We start from the raw sequence: 19,274 nt of genomic DNA on the forward strand, positions 1-19,274 counted from the left end.
TCTTTTGTTACCTGCTTCTAGCGAGAAAATCTCATGCCAATCTTAGAAATGTTAAAAGTACTGGTTTCTCAAATATATAAAAAGATTGCAGTGTTGTTTTGAAAAAGCCATAAAACGAATGAGCTAATTTGTTATATATTCATTTACATTTATTTAATGTATATATCATTCCCATGAATTAATATCTAGGCCTAGGAAACGCACTTTTTATAAGGAGAATTTCAAATTCTCAGTCATATAAATCTAATATAACAGTATTATTAGATTATGTAATCGACACATCAATTCCACAATTTATAGTAAGCAAATTTTCCTGTCATCACTACTAAATATCAACATTAAAATCTAGATTTTGATTGTATCAATTCCTGAGTTGTTTTAGCAGCAAATTACATTACGACATAATAGTATAAAGGAGTAGGATACGCAAACGAATATAATTTCTGTCTTGAAGTACTTTTATATAAGTTACCATTTAGCTGTTTTTTTTATTGCATTATCAAACCCTCTCCATCCACATGTTAAGAAATTTGAACTAGATTCTTTTCCCTATGTTTATACTACAAACTTTTTATGGTCTGAGGTTAATTGCACTCGACCGTCAACTCATATAACATATTCTACTTTTAAAATAATGCTCATTATTCGTGTTATGATAGAAATGGAATAAAATTGAATGTTTTATAGACCTATAGAAAATATTTAATATTTCTGGAAAATGCTGTAATTACGTTTTATTGTACATACATTAAAATTAAAAAAAACTTACGAAAACTAGTTGCTTGTAAGTTATGATTAATTCGGTTTGAAACAGAATAACATATAAAGAAATATTTAAAATAAAAAAAAAACTTATTCAAAATTTGACAAATATTCTAATATCAGAAATATTTGAATTTTTTAAGTACGAAAAATTATTTAAAATCCAACTCCGAGTTTCCGACATGCAAACAATATAGAAGTCCTGACGCTATTTCTTCCGTTTGGGCATGCGCACACAATACTGTAATGAACCAGATAGCAATATGGCGAATAGACAGTGTCAATCGGAATCTAACGACAGTGGTGGCCTTCAGAAACTTCAAGGTCGCAAATGTCTCGAGGATAATGAATTTAGCGAATCTGGTACAAAGCGAAGAACTCGTTCTGGTAAGATGCAACAAGAGAGCCAATTGAAAAAGCAACGTAAGACTGACGAAGACGAAACCAGTTTCAGCACTCAACAACATAATGACGAAGAAGATGGTGGTGATAGTGGTGGAGATATCAAAAACTCTGATCCATCTACACAAGATGCCTCGGCATCCGGTGAACCCGAATTAACTACGGAAGAGTTGATTGCACGAGCCAAACGAGAATATAATAAGGAAAGGAAAATTATTATTCGGAATGTTCCGCCTGTTACATACGAGGTAAGAGAACAAGTACAACCGTGTTTTGCTGATTTAACTAAAAAAAAGTATCAGGGCAATAATCAATATTTTCGAGCCAATAACAGCAAATACACACACACATACATGTGGTGGGGTGCATGTGGCATTTTCTTTACGGAGTTCCTTGGGAAGTTTTGTGTTAATCGTATTTAAAAGCTATTGTAAGAAAAATAAAATAACATTTAAAATTCGTAGCTGTCCAGTTTTCTCATATCTGGATTTAACTAAACGGACTAAGTTATACGATCACATACAACTCTATTTTGTCGCTTGATTTGCTAGAATTAGCAACCAGATCTCGGTCCACCGCCCTAAGAATGAACATGTTCGATATCGTCTTGTATACACTATTTAAAGGGTGGGGGGAATGGGTTGGTTATACATGAAATTACTTTGATCGTACGTTTTCTTAATCAGCTGACTTCGGGCTAAATATCTCTTATGCGACTTCATTTACGCACATATCAACATGTATTATCCACACGTATGCACACTTGTTAATTTACACATATCAACATGCATTATCCACATGTATACGCATTGTGAATTTACCACTTCTCATTTCTCGTGAATTACATTCTTTTATTTAATAGTAAATTGTTGCGTAAGATAGTTTAATTTACTCATAGAGAACGAACGTTTGTAGTGAATACATTCTTAAAGTTTCGAATTAGTTGAAATTTAGATTAAATAAGTTTAAGTAAAGTTGATATTTTCCATTTACTTGCATAAACTTAACGATTACTGAATACGAAAAGTATATTGTTCGATCATTCGCCTGCATAAAAAAGTCTCTATTTGTTCCGGATTGTTATCGAGTGTTTTTGCGAGATCACTTATCTGAATATTAGTCATAACACAATTACTGTAGTAATTTTTGGACACTATCAAATTCTCTGATTAAAGTTCTATAAATACGCAATTCATTTTCAAACTTTCTGATATTCTGTTAAAAGATTGCTCGACAACGTGCGTTTTAAATATATCGCAGCTTAAAATTTTGTTGATTTAACGAAATTATCGCACTTTCATTCTCCATAATTGGCATGTTTTTTTAAAAATAATTTTCATCGTCATTTTCTGAAATACAGGCAAAAAATTTAATCACGGTATGTACTAGAGTTCAATGCAATCTTGAATGTAATGAAACTCGCTTTTTGCAACTAAATAAAAATAATTGTTTACACTCGAGGATTAATTTCTCGCATTATGTACGACTAAATACGTTTATACGCATACAAACGCACAATTATTTAGACTTGTGAAAACTTATACCTTTCGTATTTGTTTTCTAGTTTTTCTTTATTCATCATTTGTGTGTTTGTGTGTGTGTGTATATATATATATATATATATATATATATATATATATATATATATATATATATATATATAACCCGTAAATACTCCAGACATTTTAACATAACTTAGACGTAGCACCATAGATTTATGGAGCAGGATTATATATAATTTCAAAATATTCAAGGAAAATATTAACAATGCCTTGTAAGTTGAAATTGATAGCCGGAGATCTTAGGCACACAAGCGGACAAAAGCAGGAAATATTACGTGAATCCTCTCTCAGAGCATCGAGTGCAGGCGCTGGTCATAGAATTTAGCGTCTGCCCCACACACTAGAATCGTGGAAATAAGAGATAGAGGATAAGAGACATTGTTTCATTTTTTGCACTAATTTGTATTTCTCTACTAAAAATATTTTGGTACGAGTCCAAAATATTTTGATTTTTCATCAGATCTTTCTCTCCTTGCATATGCATTTTAACGAAAAATTGGACGTCGCAATTTTGTATAATTTCTCTTGTATTTCGTTAGCTCTATACTTTTATAAGGAATCAATTTTCTTTACAATATCTATGAATGTTTTCTGATAACTTGTAACATGCCATATGCAGAAAAAGAGTTCCTGTTGTGTTAGATTCGGTGTCACTTCTAAATATTTGCTAGTTGCGCGGTTTCATTGTTCAGCATCTTAATTAGTCTCTTAAAATTATGCTAGAGTGTTCCAAATATCCTAATATTTAAGGATTAAATAAACGTAACATAGCCAGCGCTGTCACGCAGATGTTTATAGCTTGATAAATTGTATGATTACTATTAAAATAATGGTGACCCGCCCAAAATTGAAAAGGAATTGGTGTGTTTGTAAAGCAAACGTGTTATCAGAAGACTAAAATCCTTCAATTTTTTTGAAAGACACGTGGAATTGGATTAGAAATTATGAAAACGTCATTTATATTAAAACGATCATGTTAAAATAATGTACAAACGTTAAAAAAAAAAGTGTTGACTGTGATTTAAAAACATATCAGTTCTTTAATTTTTGTTTTACTATTTTAATGATATCTAGCATCATTTAAAAAAAAAAAAATAACAAGAATCCCTGCCTAACCAGTGTCTTCTGAAATTCTTGTTGATACATAAATACTGGAAGTGAATAGTTGCATGTAAATTAGTCTTCAGATAAAAATAAAAAGTGATAATCCTTTCTACTATAGGCACAAGGCTTAAAAATTTGCAAGGAAGGAACTAGTTGATTACATTGTCCTCAGTGTTTGACTGGTACTTATAATTTTCAAGGTTCATTACAATCACTGTAGCTGGGCTCTCCAGTATGGCCAAATTAAGCATAGAACATTTGTTTAGTATCTGCACTCTACATATTGGTATCAGTAGGCTTTGTGAAATGAGCCTGTGTGCTGATCTGATTATTTATTTAAATACATGCCTTCTTTAATATGTATGCATATATAATTTAGAATTATTTTATTGAATTTCTTTTTTAAAGAAAATTTAACTTAAGTTTTGATTTTAGTATACTTTTCCATTGCTTGTAGACTTTGTTGAGAGTTAGATTACAGCATTTGAAAACTTGGGAGCTTATTCTAAGATCAAATGAAAAGGCTTCAATAAATAAGATTTAATGAAATTGTGTACAGAAACAGTGACATAGAAGCCATAAATATAATTTGTACAAAAATCAAATCACTTTTTAAACTCTTGAGAATTTAGTACTGCTGGCAAATCATAAACACATTTCACAAAATTAATAACAACATTCTGCCTGCTGATTAAAGTTTCTCTTAATTATAAGTGAATATTTTTAGGTGATTTGAATCCATCTTAACATTGCCTTGGAAACAAGTTTTGTGTTCATAACCAAAGACTATAAATCGAAATTGTATTCCATTCCAAAGAAAGGCAACCCTTCTGATCCAGTTGTAAGGTAACTGACACAGTCATTAGCAATGATGTTCTTCAAAAAGTTGAATCTCTTTCTCCTCATCTACCATGAGTATGGCTTCTGCAGAGCCAGATCCACTTGTCAATGGGCTCTTGCTCTCAAGAAGTTCAGTGACAGAAGTGTTGTTCTAGACGGCAGCAAAGCCTTTGACTATATCTGGCATGCAAATCTTATCTCATAACTTCCAGAAGCAGAATAAAAGCAGACTTGAGAAAATAAGTATTGGTGCTGATATATTCGAGTAAACCCTTCGAAGCAATGCTCCAGCATGGCCGCAGCCCAATGACAAACAAGTGAAAAAAAATTGAAAGATATTCTTTTAACCTAGGAAAAAGGAAAATTACAACACTGCAGATTTTTGCAGGAAAATTGCAATGGAGAAACAAAACAGTAAAAATCTGTATGTCTGATGAATGAAAATTTCTTATTTAATTGCACCATCATGGCATTTATTGACAGTTCTTTCTACTTCATTCTCATTCTCTCTTGTGTTTCCCAGGGTTTGATGTGTTGTTTCTCTTCCTTCCTTCAATTAGATGGTGCCACATCTAATAAGGTTCACTCAAACACAGTTGACACAACACTCCATTTTCTCCTTAGCTTTCTCTAACCATACATCATCTCTATACAGCCTACATACTCCATACCTGCAAATCTGCATTAAACCTGCATTGAGAGACCTTGAGAGCATTCTTCAGTGGATCCATTCCAATTTTGTTTCTTTTAGCAGTAAAAGAGACTCTTGCACTACTCAAGAAAATCCACTGCACCATGAGTGGTGCTCATCTAAAACTTTCACAGCTGCTCCAAATGCTGGGCTTCACAATAACTGAGGTTCTCTTCTGGTGAAAGCACAACATAGGACTGTTTCCCCAAAATTGTTTCTTCTTTTCAAGACTGGAAAATATTTCAGTTGTATGAACAGCCTCTGATACTGTAAGTAAAGTCATGATGGAGTACTTCTCTCATCTGGGACAGTGCTGTTATTACATCATCCTGGACTGCAACCGTTCAGTTAATTTAATCACTAACAGACATGCTCCATCCCCTGGCTCACAAGTATGCTGTCTCCTCTGTCTTTTCTATCACTGCTTCTCTAGCCTCAGAGCTGGCTGGTCATGTATCCAGTTAGGTACACCTCCCATCCTTCATCTCTTTCCATATTTTGTCTCTCTAGAGCAGTAGTTCTCAACCCTTTTTAACCTATGGGTCCCTTTGGTTCCTCTTTTACTCGGTTGGACCCTTATAGCCATTTGATATTTAAAAAATCCTATTATATTTTTAAAATGAAATATTATCAGGAATTACTCTTTTACTTGTTTCAGTCATTTGACTGCAGCCGTGTTGGAGCACCGCCTTTATTCGAGCAAATCGACCCCAGGACTTATTCTTTGTAAGCCTAGTACTTTTTCTATCGGTCTCTTTTTGCCGAACCGCTAAGTTACGGGGACGTAAACACACTAGCATTGGTTGTCAAGCAATGTTGGTGGGACAAACACACATACATATATATATATACGACGGGCTTCTTTCAGTTTCCGTCTACCAAATCCACTCACAAGGCTTTGGTCGGCCTGAGGCTATAGTAGAAGACACTTGCTCAAGGTGCCACGCAGTGGGACTGAACCCGGAACCATGTGGTTGGTAAGCAAGCTACTTACCACACAGCCACTCCTGCACTTACTGTATAAAAAGTTGGACAAAATATTTTATATATTGTAGAAGACTTTATTGCACATAAATTTTAACAACAAAATCTTATATGGACCCCACTTGAGAACCAGTTCTAGATTCTCCAACCTGTGTGGCCTTGCTCTATTATGCTCAGTCTGTCTCAACCATTGGCCTTCTGGAATCTTCTTGCTCATATTTTCTTGGTAGGTGTTGACCTGCAACAGTTTAGATAGAACATAGTATCAAGTTCACTTGTATCAGAGGGCCTGCAAAGATCATGAGCAATACCCTATCTTCCAGATTCAACAAGTAAAAAAGGAAATACTGGATGTGTTTGATGATGATTGACTAAACTGTTGAAGGTGGTTTCCTAGCAAGACTACAAGTCCAATGACTGAAATGAGGTAAAGAATAAAAGAATATATATTTAATTTTGTGCAATGGTTTCATGATTTGTCAGGTGTGTTAAATTCTCAAGAGTTAGAAAATGTGACTTGATATTTGTACAAACTATATTTGCAGCTTCTTTCCTTTTTTGTGATTGACTGTGCCTATGCACACAAATTCCATTTAATGAAACCTCCTCATATGATCTTAGAATAATCTTAGTTTTCAAAAAAATGTAAGCTAGCTTTCAACACTCTAGAAGCAATAGAAAAGAAAAATATATTAAAATAAATATTCTAATTAAATCATTATATATGCATAAATAAAATAAACTTGCATTTAATTGAAATGGTATATTTACATTAGATCAGCACACATGTTCATTTCATTTAGCCTACTGATGCAGTTACTAGGGGCCTCAGCTGATGTGATTGTAATAAACCTTGAAAATTACACAGGTGTCATTTATTGGTCCCTAAAAATATTGATTGTGAAACATTGAACATTCATAATGAAATTATTTCTTTATCTATACACAATAGACAGCTGCCATTTAACAAATATTATTTACCACTGTTTTTAGTATCTCATTTTTTAAATGACTAATTATTTTACCTACAACTCTTTCACTTTCAATACTCTATGCATTAGCAAAGAATTCAAAATGCCACTGGTGGTTGTTGAAACCTTGATGTATATTAAATCATACTAGCTTTATTTTGAGAGAAACCATTGTAATTATAATAGGTGTGTATGACATTTGCAAATTTAATAATGCTTGCTTCTTTTTTTCTTTGCAAGCATAAGTTCAGTAGCTGTATTTCTTAAGATAATTTTACACCTATTTTCAGTCACATAGATTGAGGCATGTGAGATATTTTGCCTAGAGGTGGGTAGGGGGGTGCTATTTAAACTCATGATCACAAGGTCAATTTTCTAGCATTTAACTTTGTTCAACTAGAATCAGTTTTATTTTATCTTCTAATTCTTCATGTGCCATATAATAATGTTGTCCCAGTTATTTGATTATGACTCTTCATTAAACTTTGTTGACTTTACAAATGATTAATAAGTGACCTACTTCAAATATTTTTTCCAATTCAGTGATATTTTGTGATAGTCCACCTATGTTCATCATCATCATTTAATATCCATTGTCCATGCTGGCATGGGTTGGACAATTTGACCATGACTGGCAAACTGGAAGGTTGCATCAGACTCCAATCTGATTTGGTATGGTTTCTACAGGTGGATGCCCTTTCTAATGCTAACCACTCCAAAAGTGTAATTCGTACTTTTACGTGCCACCAATGCCGGTGCCATTTGCATGACACCAGTATCTGCCACAACTACGATTTTATTTGGCTTGATGGGTCTTCTCAAGCATGGTATAATTCATATCCTTTGTCATCTTTGGTGATCAGCCTGTCTGTTGGGTTTACATGTAATAGACCCACGCTTTCCCATGCATTTTCTTAAACAGTTTCTCATAAAAGCACTTTTGTGCCTGTCTCTTTTTCAGTATCTGTGAGGGCATTAGTACCATTATCATTCTAGACACACTTGTCTCCAGTGATTTTTTACTTTGCTCTCATCCTTAGATTGCAGAACATGTTGCTCTTACTTTTGGCTTTTCTCTTTGTTAATTATTCTTGGTACTTGATGACATTCTTCACTTCCTTCTTTCCAGGCCTGTCCCTTAGGTTTTTGTGGTTCTATCCACTCTTCCATTTGACTGGAACCTCGTACAAGACCTAGATCTCATCTGTACCTCTTAGCAGGTTATAAGAATTCTGACCTGTCCTCTGTGTTATGTCTCTCATCCTCCCTCTTGCTATATGCATCAGCCTAGTACTTCTTATGGTTAAAGGCTCATTCAGCTTCTGTGTCTTCATTCTTCAGATTATCCTGTGTTTTTGCATCAATCTAATGGTAGTTTTCAGCTTTTTTGACTTCATATTGCAATAGGCATCAAGTAGAAAATTGCTGGAGAACTATATAGGGAAACTTAGAAAAATGTAGAAAAAGTCTTTAAAACTGTTGCTTATTTTTATTAATTGTAATCATGTTTAACAAAATTATGAGTAACATGTTTTTTAAGATTTTCAAGAATTAGATTTTATAAGCCTTATACTTTTTTTTAGATATCCCTGACACATCACTTGAAAACCACTGCTTGAAAGTTGTTTTCTTACAGATCTATATTAGGCATTATACTCATTACCAGGGAAATGCTTAGCATTGACAATCATCTATCCTATTTCCTGATGAGTATGAAGTCTATCTGGCTTGTGCTTTTGCCGAATAGTAGGTGATTGGTAGGCTGGCCAATTTCCAGAATTTAGTGTTCCAGATTGTTAGCGTCACAGAACTCCTGAGCGTTCATCCTTCTTCATTCCTTGAACTATATCTATAATTTCCATGTGTGCTAGTGAAGACATCATGGTGTTACCCAACATGTCTATTGAAGTTATTAACTGTAATGATGTCACTATCATTTATTAAGGTATTTGCACATGGGTTTCATAAAAGTAGTCTTTCAGTTACTTGATGACTCTGATTGTGGTGTGCATGCAGAGATAAATGTTGCTGTCATATTGTCTATAACTTACCTGTGGTTAATTATTCTCTTTCACATTTCACTACATTAATTACTTTTTGCCAACAATATGCTTGATCCACCTACTTGGAAGAATTTTTTCCTACATGCTCCACTCCAGTATCTCAACAATCTCTCCTGATGACCTATCTTTCTTTGTACTGATATTGTTAGTGGCATCCCTAGAATTTTGAATTTGAGGTTTCTGATGGTGGTTCAGTACATTGGTATTTATCTTCTATACATGAAAGAAAGAAAATTTTTTTTTTTATGATCACTTGGTGACTGTCAAAGTTTTTTCATACATGGTTAGATGTTTCCATTAATTTGATATTATTTCCTCATGTGCTTGGTATATGTTTAGTGACAGATATGGTGGCAGCAGCAATAAAACTTTGTTAGATATATATAGGTGTTAGTACAATACATACTTAATGTTTCCAAGACTGGTGAGAAGGAGGATACACACTTGAACTCACTTGAATGTCTGTGCATAGTGATAGGGATATGGAATGAAGCTTTGATAAATGAAGAAAACTATTAGCAATATAACATACTCATATGTACAGAAATACATTCTCATGGGATGTATGTATGGAAATAAGGAACTTGTGGAAGTAGTCTCAGTGAAGCTGGCACCATAGCATGTCATGGGATAGTGGTGGGAGTAGTGAGTACATTCAGGATAAATTCTACATAGTTTTTCACTTAAGGATAGAAAAAAAAAATGAGTAAAGACTAAAAGATTTTACAGTAAAATGATCAAGAACGCTGTCAGGAAGTAAGGAATTACTAGATAATTAATAGTTATCACTAGAGAGACTGGAAAGAATAAAACAAAAACAAATAGCCGTCTTAAGACTAGGAGCTTTCTTATTAATAGAGGCTGGATTTTTAAAAAAAGTGATTGTCGAGGAAAGAAAAAGGAAAGGGAACCAGATAGATGGTGTGCTAAAATGAATAGGCACAGACCTAATTGCATGGTTAAGTTCACTTTGCAACTACATGGCTTTGAGTTCTGTCCCAGTTTGCTGCACCTTGAGCAAGTTCCTTCCACTGTAGCCCTAAGCTGACCATTGCTTTAGGAGTGAATTTAGTTGATGGAAACTGTGTGGTAGCCTGTTATATTATGTCTGTGTGTGTCTTTGTGTTAGTCTCCCACTTCCACTTGACAACTAGTGTTGGTTTGTTCACATTCCTGGTAACTTAGTGGTTTGGCAAAAGAGAAATAGAATAAATACCAGACATGAAAAAATAACATTGGGACTGATATGTTTGACTAAACCCTTTAAGGCAAGGCTTCAGCATGGCTGCAGCCCAATGATAAACAAGTAAAAAAGATCTGAATGTATATATTGGTTATGTATTTTGTAGATGTGCTATCCAGATGATCTGGTCTATGATAATGTTGATAATGTAGGATTAATTAGTTTGTCTATCTCATTTGCATCACCTAGATGGTGATGATAGTAAAATAGTGGATTGTTTCTCTTAACATTCTTGTGAATTATTGTCGGCTCGATATTTTGTAGAAAATTGTCTTGTGGTTTTCATTTTTACTTTTGGAGGTTTACATGTCACATCAAAATTAAAACAGCTAAGCAAAGTGATTTATTTTATTCTTCAGCCTTTCCAACTCATTGCTTACTTACATATATATGTAGATGTGCACTGTATGCAAGAGGTATGATGGTGGGGAGTCTCAGCTGGACTGCTTGCAGGCAAGTGACAAATTCTGGGTGGGCAGCAGCAATGATGGGTTAGTTGGTGTAGGTGATTTTTTTTTGGCATAGAAATGGGTGGATAAGGTGATTGAGGTAGTCAGGGTGTGTGATAGGATTTATTAAGCTAAGATTAGTCATGTTTAATTTAAATCCTGTCGTATATCTCTGCATGTGCTCCGCATGTTGGACTCACTGATATTCAGAAGGACCATTTCTATGAATCCCTTTTAAAGACTACCCCAATGACATCCTCATCATGGCAGGGGACTTCAATGGCTTTGTTGGAAAGCATTCTGATGGTTTTCATTAAGGAGGAAACAATGCTGCTTGAGTTTTATGATGCAAATGACTTAATGGTTCGCAACACCAAATTCAGGAAACCTGCCAGCCATCTAATCATTTATCAATCTGGTGTGCACTCTAGCCAGGCTGACTACATCCTCACCAGAAACAGGGACAGGCATATGCTCATGAATGCAAAGTCTTTCCTTGGTGAACATGACAACTCAACATAGGTTAGTGGTTAGTGACTTTGGATCCCAAGATAAACTGATATGGAAAAGGAGGTTATTGAAACTCAAGGATCTGTAGTGAAATATATAGACAGTACAAGGTATTGATGTGGTTGCGTTTATTTTAATTCCAGAGTTCATACAGAGATGAAAGAATAAATACAAGATCTATACATTATTACATAAAAATATATTTAATTCTTCTATCAATGATAATACATGGAATCAAATTGTAGAAACTAGTTGAATTAAGTAATTTATGCAAGAAAGTTCAGAGATAGGAAATGTAGAACAACAGCGAAGTGGTGGCTTTCAGTCATATCTGCTATAGGGCGTAGAAAAATAGACGGGCATAACAACAACGTGAATGGCGCTAGAAACTTCCACAAGAAATGCCAAGCTTCTTGAATAATTAAGAATCACATTTTGTGACATGGATGTTTCAAGAACTTAGAAAAGGGAGGTTATTTTATGATCTTTCTTGCAAGGGAGATCATTCAACTATCTACCTACCTACACCACTACCCCCTCCCCCCAGGCAGAGGTAACGTTATACAATAATGAAAATAACAGAAATGTATACATCATAAAATGTCAAAACAGGAAAAATATCACAGTTCAAATGTAATAAATATTTGTTAAATTCCTGGGTCAATGCACATATCTACTGCTTTCAGTAGTCATAGTGGGTGTAAAGGATGCGTTCGTAATGCCGTGTGTGTATTGTCTCTTGTGGGGGTGGAAATAGTTTTTTCTATGTGAGCCCTTTTTAGTCTGTCAACAGAAATAGTGTCTTTACGACTGTTAAGGTCTAAGGCAAAAGTGTCCTGCATATGGTGCTATTAAAGGACATTTAACGGCATCGTTGCAAACAAAAACATGAGTTCAGGAAGAATTGTACTTAGGTAAATACGTTTTAATGTCTTGTTTTCTGGTGTTCATGCAAGTGTACAACGAAACTTGTAGTGTCGATATCTTGCGTGTCTGCAAGAACAATCATCTGACCAGGCAGCGTCAAGGAAGAACCATAAAGTAATTTTGCAGGAGAATATCCAATGTCTTCTTTGATAGAAGAGTGGAGACGCGAGAGAAGAAATTCAATCCGTTGAGATGAATCAGCACACAATGCAGCTTTAAGCAGTCGGTGAAATATTTTGATCATAGTGTTCGAAGCTGGGTGGTGACTGATGGAGTAGATGTGTTTACTTCCTAAAATCTTGGTAAGCTCCTGGAAAAGCTTAGCTTCAAATTAACGTCTGCGGTCTGTTGTTATCAGTGTTCCAAAATGTGAAATCCATCCTGTGACTAAAGCTTGTGCCACAGTTAGAGATATCTGTGAGTAGAATGACTTCTGTCCTGCAGGAAAAACGCTTGATACAGGTTAATAAAAACGTGTGGCTCTGACTCGCAGGCCAAGGTCCTACTACATCAACATGTATGTGCTGGAATCGTGCATCTGGAGTGGAGAAAGTACCTAACAGTGCACGGATATGTTTATGTACCTTGGATCTTTGACAATCGACACAGGTACAAGCCCAATTAGCTATGTCTCGATGCATGTTCAGCCAAACGAAACAAGCTGAAATAACCTTCAATGTTGCTCTTATACCAGGATGTGAAATATTGTGTAATGCTGAGAAAACAATACAGCGAGATTGAAAAAATATCGCAAAGGATCTGTTTGTTTGATGTCACAACTGGGAAAATTTGGAGGTCAAAAGGAATTAGTTCTGATTATTCAAATCAATGGATGGTTGATCTTTAGACGTTTCGTCCAGGTTAATTTCTGCAGTTGAAAATAACACGTTGACAGGTAAACAGGATAAAGAATCTGCATCAATGTTCTCAGAACCTGGAATGTATCGTATACCACTCGTGAATTGGGAAATGTAATCCAAATGCCAAATGTCTCTCGGAGAAAATTTATCTGGCTTGCAGTGTCAAGCAAAAGATAACGGCTTATGGTCTGTAAAAATTGTGAAGTTTCTCACTTCCAAAATGTGTTGGAAATGTTTAACTGAGAGGTAAATAGCTAACAGTTCATGACTGAACGTGCTATATTTAGTTTCAGCTAGTTTTTACTGTTTAGAGAAAAATGCCAGAGGTTGCCGTTTGCCATGGTGAAATTGTTGAATGACTGTGCCGACGCCAATTTCAGACGCATCGACTACAAGAGAAATTTTGGCATCAGGAATGGGGTGAGCCAACATGGAGACACACAAATTTTTGTTTAACATCATCGAAAGCTTGTAGTTCAGCAGGAGTTAAAGTGATCTTGTCTTTTTCCTCTTGTGGTGTCACAATTTGTTGAGAGGGTATAAAGTTTCAGCACAATGAGGTATAAAGTGTCGATAGAAATGCGTTAATCCAAGAAATTGCCTGAGCTGTCTTAATGAAGTAGGAACTGGAATTTTTACGATAGCCTCAACCTTTTCTGTCAAGGGCCTAATTCCATTCTTATCAATGGTGTGTCCAAGGAAAGTGAAGGAAGGCACACCGAAAATGCATTTCGTAGCATTGATATGAATTCTGTATTGAGAAAGCCTTTTGAAAAGTTGTTTCAAATGAATCTCATATTCTTTCTCAGAAGAACTAGTGATGAGAAGATCATCAGTATAGGCGTAGACAAAATCTAATCCACATATTCTTTTATCAATGGAATGTTGAAAAGTACTGGCAGCACTCTTCAACCCAAAGGGCATGGTAAGAAATTCACATGATCCGAATAGAGTTGCGATAGCCGTTTTCAGAATACAATTTGGGTTTACAAAAAACTGATGGTATGCTTGTATCAAATCTATTTTTGAGAAAATTGTGCAACCATGCAGAGAAGATGCAAAATTTTGTAGAAGTGGTATAGGATACCTATCTGGAGTGGTAATAGCGTTGAGTTGTCTAAAATCACCAGTATTCTTTTTCACTAAGTGGAGTGGTGATGTTCAGCTGCTCTTTGAAGGATGAATTATTCCAAGCTGGAGCATGTGGCTGAACTCTGTTTTAGCAGCTTTGAGTTTTTCAAGTGGTAAATATCTAGGATGCAAGAAAACAGGATATCCATTGGTGGTTATATGATGAGTAGTTGTGTGAGTTGAAACATTAATATTGAAAGTTAAATTTGTTAACTCGTGATAAGATTGAAGGCTTGATAATTGTCTGATTCAGCTGCAATAAAGAATAGTGGGCTGACAGAAGTGGGACTGAAATGTCTTCCTAAAACGCATAACTGCATACTGCTATCAATAAGTCTTTTTCTTTTGACATCCGCTTACAACGAAAACTGGTGGAGAAAATTAACTCCTAAAATTGGGTGAGGAAGGTCAGCAATGATGAAAATCTACTGGAAACTTCGTCTGAGATGCAGGTCCAGTGTGAGTGAAATCTCACCAAAAGTTTTAATAGGAGAGCTGTTGACTGCTTGAAGCGATATATCAGAAGTGAAAAGTTTTTCATTAGATGGCCAGATATTGCAGGATGCTCTGGAATTGACTAAAAATTCCTTCTTAAACTGGAAATCTAGTATGAAAAATGCGCTACTAGGAGAGGAACTGCGGTCACACATGGAGTTCGCCTTTTTAGTTTTCCTGACTTAAATGTACAAGGTGAAATATATTTCTTAGCTGCAGACCCAAACTTACAGTGATACCAGCAAAAGGTTTTGATCTGCTAGGAGAATGGGAATTAGAGCAATGAAAGCGAAGCTTGTCTATAGTCTTCTGCTTAGATTCACAAAATTCCTTAAATTCAGAGGAAACTGTAGCAACTGGCAAAGGAGAGTTCCGTTCTGGAGTGGGTGGTTCTCGCATCAGTTGGTCATCAATTAGCTAGTGATTATTCTCCAGGATAGAATTTGGGTCTATGTTGGTTAGTCACCAATTAATGTAGTGAAATATATAGACAGTACAAGGTGTTGATGTGGCTCTTATTACAAGAGTTCATACAGAGATGAAAGAATAAATACAAGATCTATACATTCTTCTATCGATGATAATACATGGAATCAAATTGTAGAAACTAGTTGTATTAAGTAATCTATGCAAGAAGGTTCAGAGATAGGAAATGTAGACCAGCGAAGTGGTGGCTTTCAGTCATATCTACTATAGAGTGTAGAGAAATAGACAGACATAGCAACTATGTGAATGGCTCTAAGTCTAATCGACCAAGAAGCGAAGAGCTGGGTTAGCAAGCCGTTTTTATTAATGGAACACTAGATATTCTAAAAACTTCTAAAAGAAATGCCAAGCTTTTTGAATAATTAGGAATCACATTTCATGAGCTGGATGCTTTGAGAACTTAAAAAGGTGGGGTTACTCTATGATCCTTCTTGCAAAGGAGATCATTGAACTATCTGCCTACCTACACTGCTACAGATCCTTCAGATGTTCTTAATGAAGCATATGATGAGAAGAGATGCTGACATACAACATATAGGACAATCTACTGAGGATGACAGACCAAATCTGTGGTTGGAGCAAAGCATCTGCTGGACCAAGGGTGACTTGGTGGGGAACAGTGAGGTCAACATGGCTATAAAAGAGAAGAGACAAGCTTTGAAAGAGTGGAAGAATGAGGGTAGCAAAGAACCATATCAGATAGGCAAAAGAGAAGCTATATCTAACTAGGGCAGAAGCAGAAAGGAAGAGGTTTACCGATGTCTTACAACCTGAAGATCAGTGACTTGAGGTATTCCAGATTGTCAGACAGTGTGTTAGAGAGGATCAAGACATGGGAGAGAAGTGTTTACAGGCAGATAATGGTACGCTTGCTCTTAGTGATTCTGAAGAGGTGTGGAAGAGCTACAATGAAAGAAAGGGAGTCTCCCTCATGTGAACCCAACAGATAGACCAGCTATTCTAGTTGGCAGCAGTATGATAGATAAGGTAATTAACCCTTTAGCATTTAGATTCCTTTATCAAATGTATTGCTTATTTATTCAGTTTTGAATTAATCATGCTTTACCATGTAGCTTCAAGATTTCAATGGTGTGCTTGTATATTTTTAGAATGACATTGTAGGGTAGGTGTAAGATGTTGGGATCTGGTCAGTTTTAACATAAAACAGGTAGAGTATTTTGGGTGGATATGGCCAGATTAAATGCTAAAGGGTTAAAGATATGAAGACAAGGAAGACCCTGGTCCTTCAGGGGTCACTGCTGAGATGCTTAAGATAACTGGTAGAGTTGAATGTAGTCTAGTTACCCTTATAGTTAAGTTTTTTCAGGAAGGCATAATGCCTAGTGGCTGGTGTAGCAGCATCATAGTTGCTACAAGTGCAAGGGAGATGCATAGGTATCACTATGAATTTTTAGAAACATTTTAATATCTCATTTTTGACATTTGGATGAATATTTTAGGAAATATGACTATGAATGGATAGCGAATTGGTTGAAATATTGCCTATTTAGCCATTTTCATATCTTTGAAACAGGTGATAATCATCTTCAAATTACACAAATTAATAGTGTCCATTGTACAGCAGAAACCTATGTTTTTTCAAGTTCTTGGAAAGAAAACTTACCTTTTGGAAATTTTAAAAGATATTTATGTAAAGCCTGTTTGTTACATGTAATAAACAGTCAATTTTGCAAAATCCAAATGTACAAGCCACAGGAACTTGAGTTTAAGCACATTTATAGTAGGTATAGGACTTAATAAATCCTGAGATTTTGGGATATGATTCTATTTCAATAAAATTTTAATGGCTGTAGTGTTTTGGATGGGGATGCCTACATAAGTTGGATTTTCTCAGTTTTGACAGGGATTTTTCCAATTTTTTGTCATCACGACCTTGGAAATTATGTGGGGAGCTTTTTATGAAAAAAAAAGTTTGGAAAATTTATGGTTCCTTCCTCAACCTATTTTGGCCAATCTTTTTGCACTACTCACTTAAAAACAGTGAGGAAAGCCCTTTTACTTGTTTCAGTCATTTGACTGTGGCCATGCTGGAGCACCGCCTTTAGCTGAGCAAATCGACCCCAGGACTTATTCTTTGTAAGCTTAGTACTTATTCTATCGGTCTCTTTTGCCGAGCTGCTAAGTTACGGGGACGTAAACACACCACCATTGGTTGTTAAGCGATGTTGGGGGGACAAGCACAGACACACAAACACACACACACACACATTTATATATATACATACATACACATACATATCTACGACAGGCTTCTTTCAGTTTCCGTCTACCAAATCCACTCACAAGGCTTTGGTCGGCCCGAGGATATAGTAGAAGACATTTGCCCAAGGTGCCACACAGTGGGACTGAACACGGAACCATGTGGTTTATAAGCAAGCTACTTACCACACAGCCACTCCTATGCCTGAGATTTTTGGTAAAAATTTTGAAAATACTTTCAAATGGAAAGGTGTGTGATTTAAAGGAAATTTAGCTGGTGTTTCTAGTGCATCCCACGACCACCTGATACCTTTCTCAGGATTGCATGTAAATCTAGATTTAAAAAAACAAATGAAATATGAAAACTAATTCCTTGTTTTAATCATTGAAAACATAAATTAAAAGCATTGAAAACATCTGTAACTTATAGGAAACTTGTTTGTAGGAGAGAGAGAGAGAAAAAATACCAAAGCAAATATATAAACACTACCACAAATTGAATGACAGTATTCAAAATCTAAAAAAAAAAGGAATCACAACAGACTTTAATAGTCTACAAAATAGTATTCATTGCATAATATGATTTTTGTTCAATTCTCTCACTTTATAGTTCTCATTATAATTATTATTTATTGTTCATTTATTCCATGTTGTATGTTATAGTAAGGTTAAGAATTCACCAAGGGAAGGTCTGTTTCACTTTATAGCACTAATAATAATAATTATTATTATTCATTTAGTTATCCATTTAGCCACAAAGTTTCATTTATTCCATGCTGTATGTTATAGTAAAGTTAAGAATTCACCAAGGGAAGGTGTGTCAGAAGAAAGTGATTCAACAGTGTGGGTTGAACAACCAGAAGACTTGTGGCCAGAACCTCCTAGAAAGAAACCATAGCGAGGGTTATTCCACAGTTGCATCAGAACAGCCAAGAAAAGAAATAGGCATAAAGAAGCCGAAGATTAAGTGACCGAAGGCAAATGATGCAGCAAGCTATAAGAAATTTGATGAGGTAGCAAGAATGACCACCAAATTCAAAGGGATCGCCGAACAAAAGCTGGAGAACTTGGTTAATATAAATCTATCAGGAAGGAGAAAAAAGATTTGTATTCTAAACAGGGAATGGAGAATCATTGGCAAAGGGCGGACCATTGGGGAGAGAAAGACAAATCACAAAGATACGAGAAGAGAAGAAAAAACTCTGAACCAGATGGTGGGATGTAAAGGAGGAAGAAAGAGAAAGGTTAAAACAGCTATAGGAAGAGATAAAAAAGAGGTATTGAAAACAACTAAGAAACGAAAGAAGGAAGAACAAAAGAAAGGAGAGAGAAAAGAACTATTGTAGTTTTGTAAACAACCCCATATCAATATGCTAAATGTTTGTTTACTGAAAGTAAGAGTGGAAGATTGGATTGCACTAAAGAGCTTGAACACGATCTTAAAGGGACATAGTGATGCTAATAGAAATAAAGTACTCCCAGAAATGCTCAGGCTGAAGAAACCACCTGAACTAAGGGTACCATTCGATTTGAGTGACATCAGACGGAAAGCAATTCATGAGTTTATTAGAAAA

The 19,274-nt window shown here is 35.4% G+C and overlaps 1 protein-coding gene across 8 annotated transcripts in view; it reads left to right on the forward strand.

Moving 5' to 3' along the window:
* Nucleotides 1-935: 935 nt before the first annotated feature.
* The window catches only part of LOC106880075 (uncharacterized), a 144,849-nt gene continuing 126,510 nt past the window's right edge, over nt 936-19,274 (forward strand). For 6 of the 8 annotated variants that reach the window (XM_052966301.2, XM_052966299.2, XM_089349302.1 and 3 more), the window contains exon 1: nt 1,008-1,412. In XM_052966301.2, coding sequence (XP_052822261.2) covers nt 1,026-1,412 — 387 coding nt within the window. In that variant the 5' untranslated portion in view covers nt 1,008-1,025. Of the gene's footprint in view, nt 1,413-19,274 lie in introns of all 8 variants that reach the window. The other 2 variants (XM_052966297.2, XM_089349300.1) reach the window with 1 other exon arrangement.

The sequence above is a fragment of the Octopus bimaculoides genome, chromosome 3 (genome assembly GCF_046866305.1).
Source record: "Octopus bimaculoides isolate indiv1 chromosome 3, ASM4686630v1, whole genome shotgun sequence".
In the NCBI taxonomy this organism is placed as follows: Eukaryota; Metazoa; Mollusca; class Cephalopoda; order Octopoda; family Octopodidae; genus Octopus; species Octopus bimaculoides.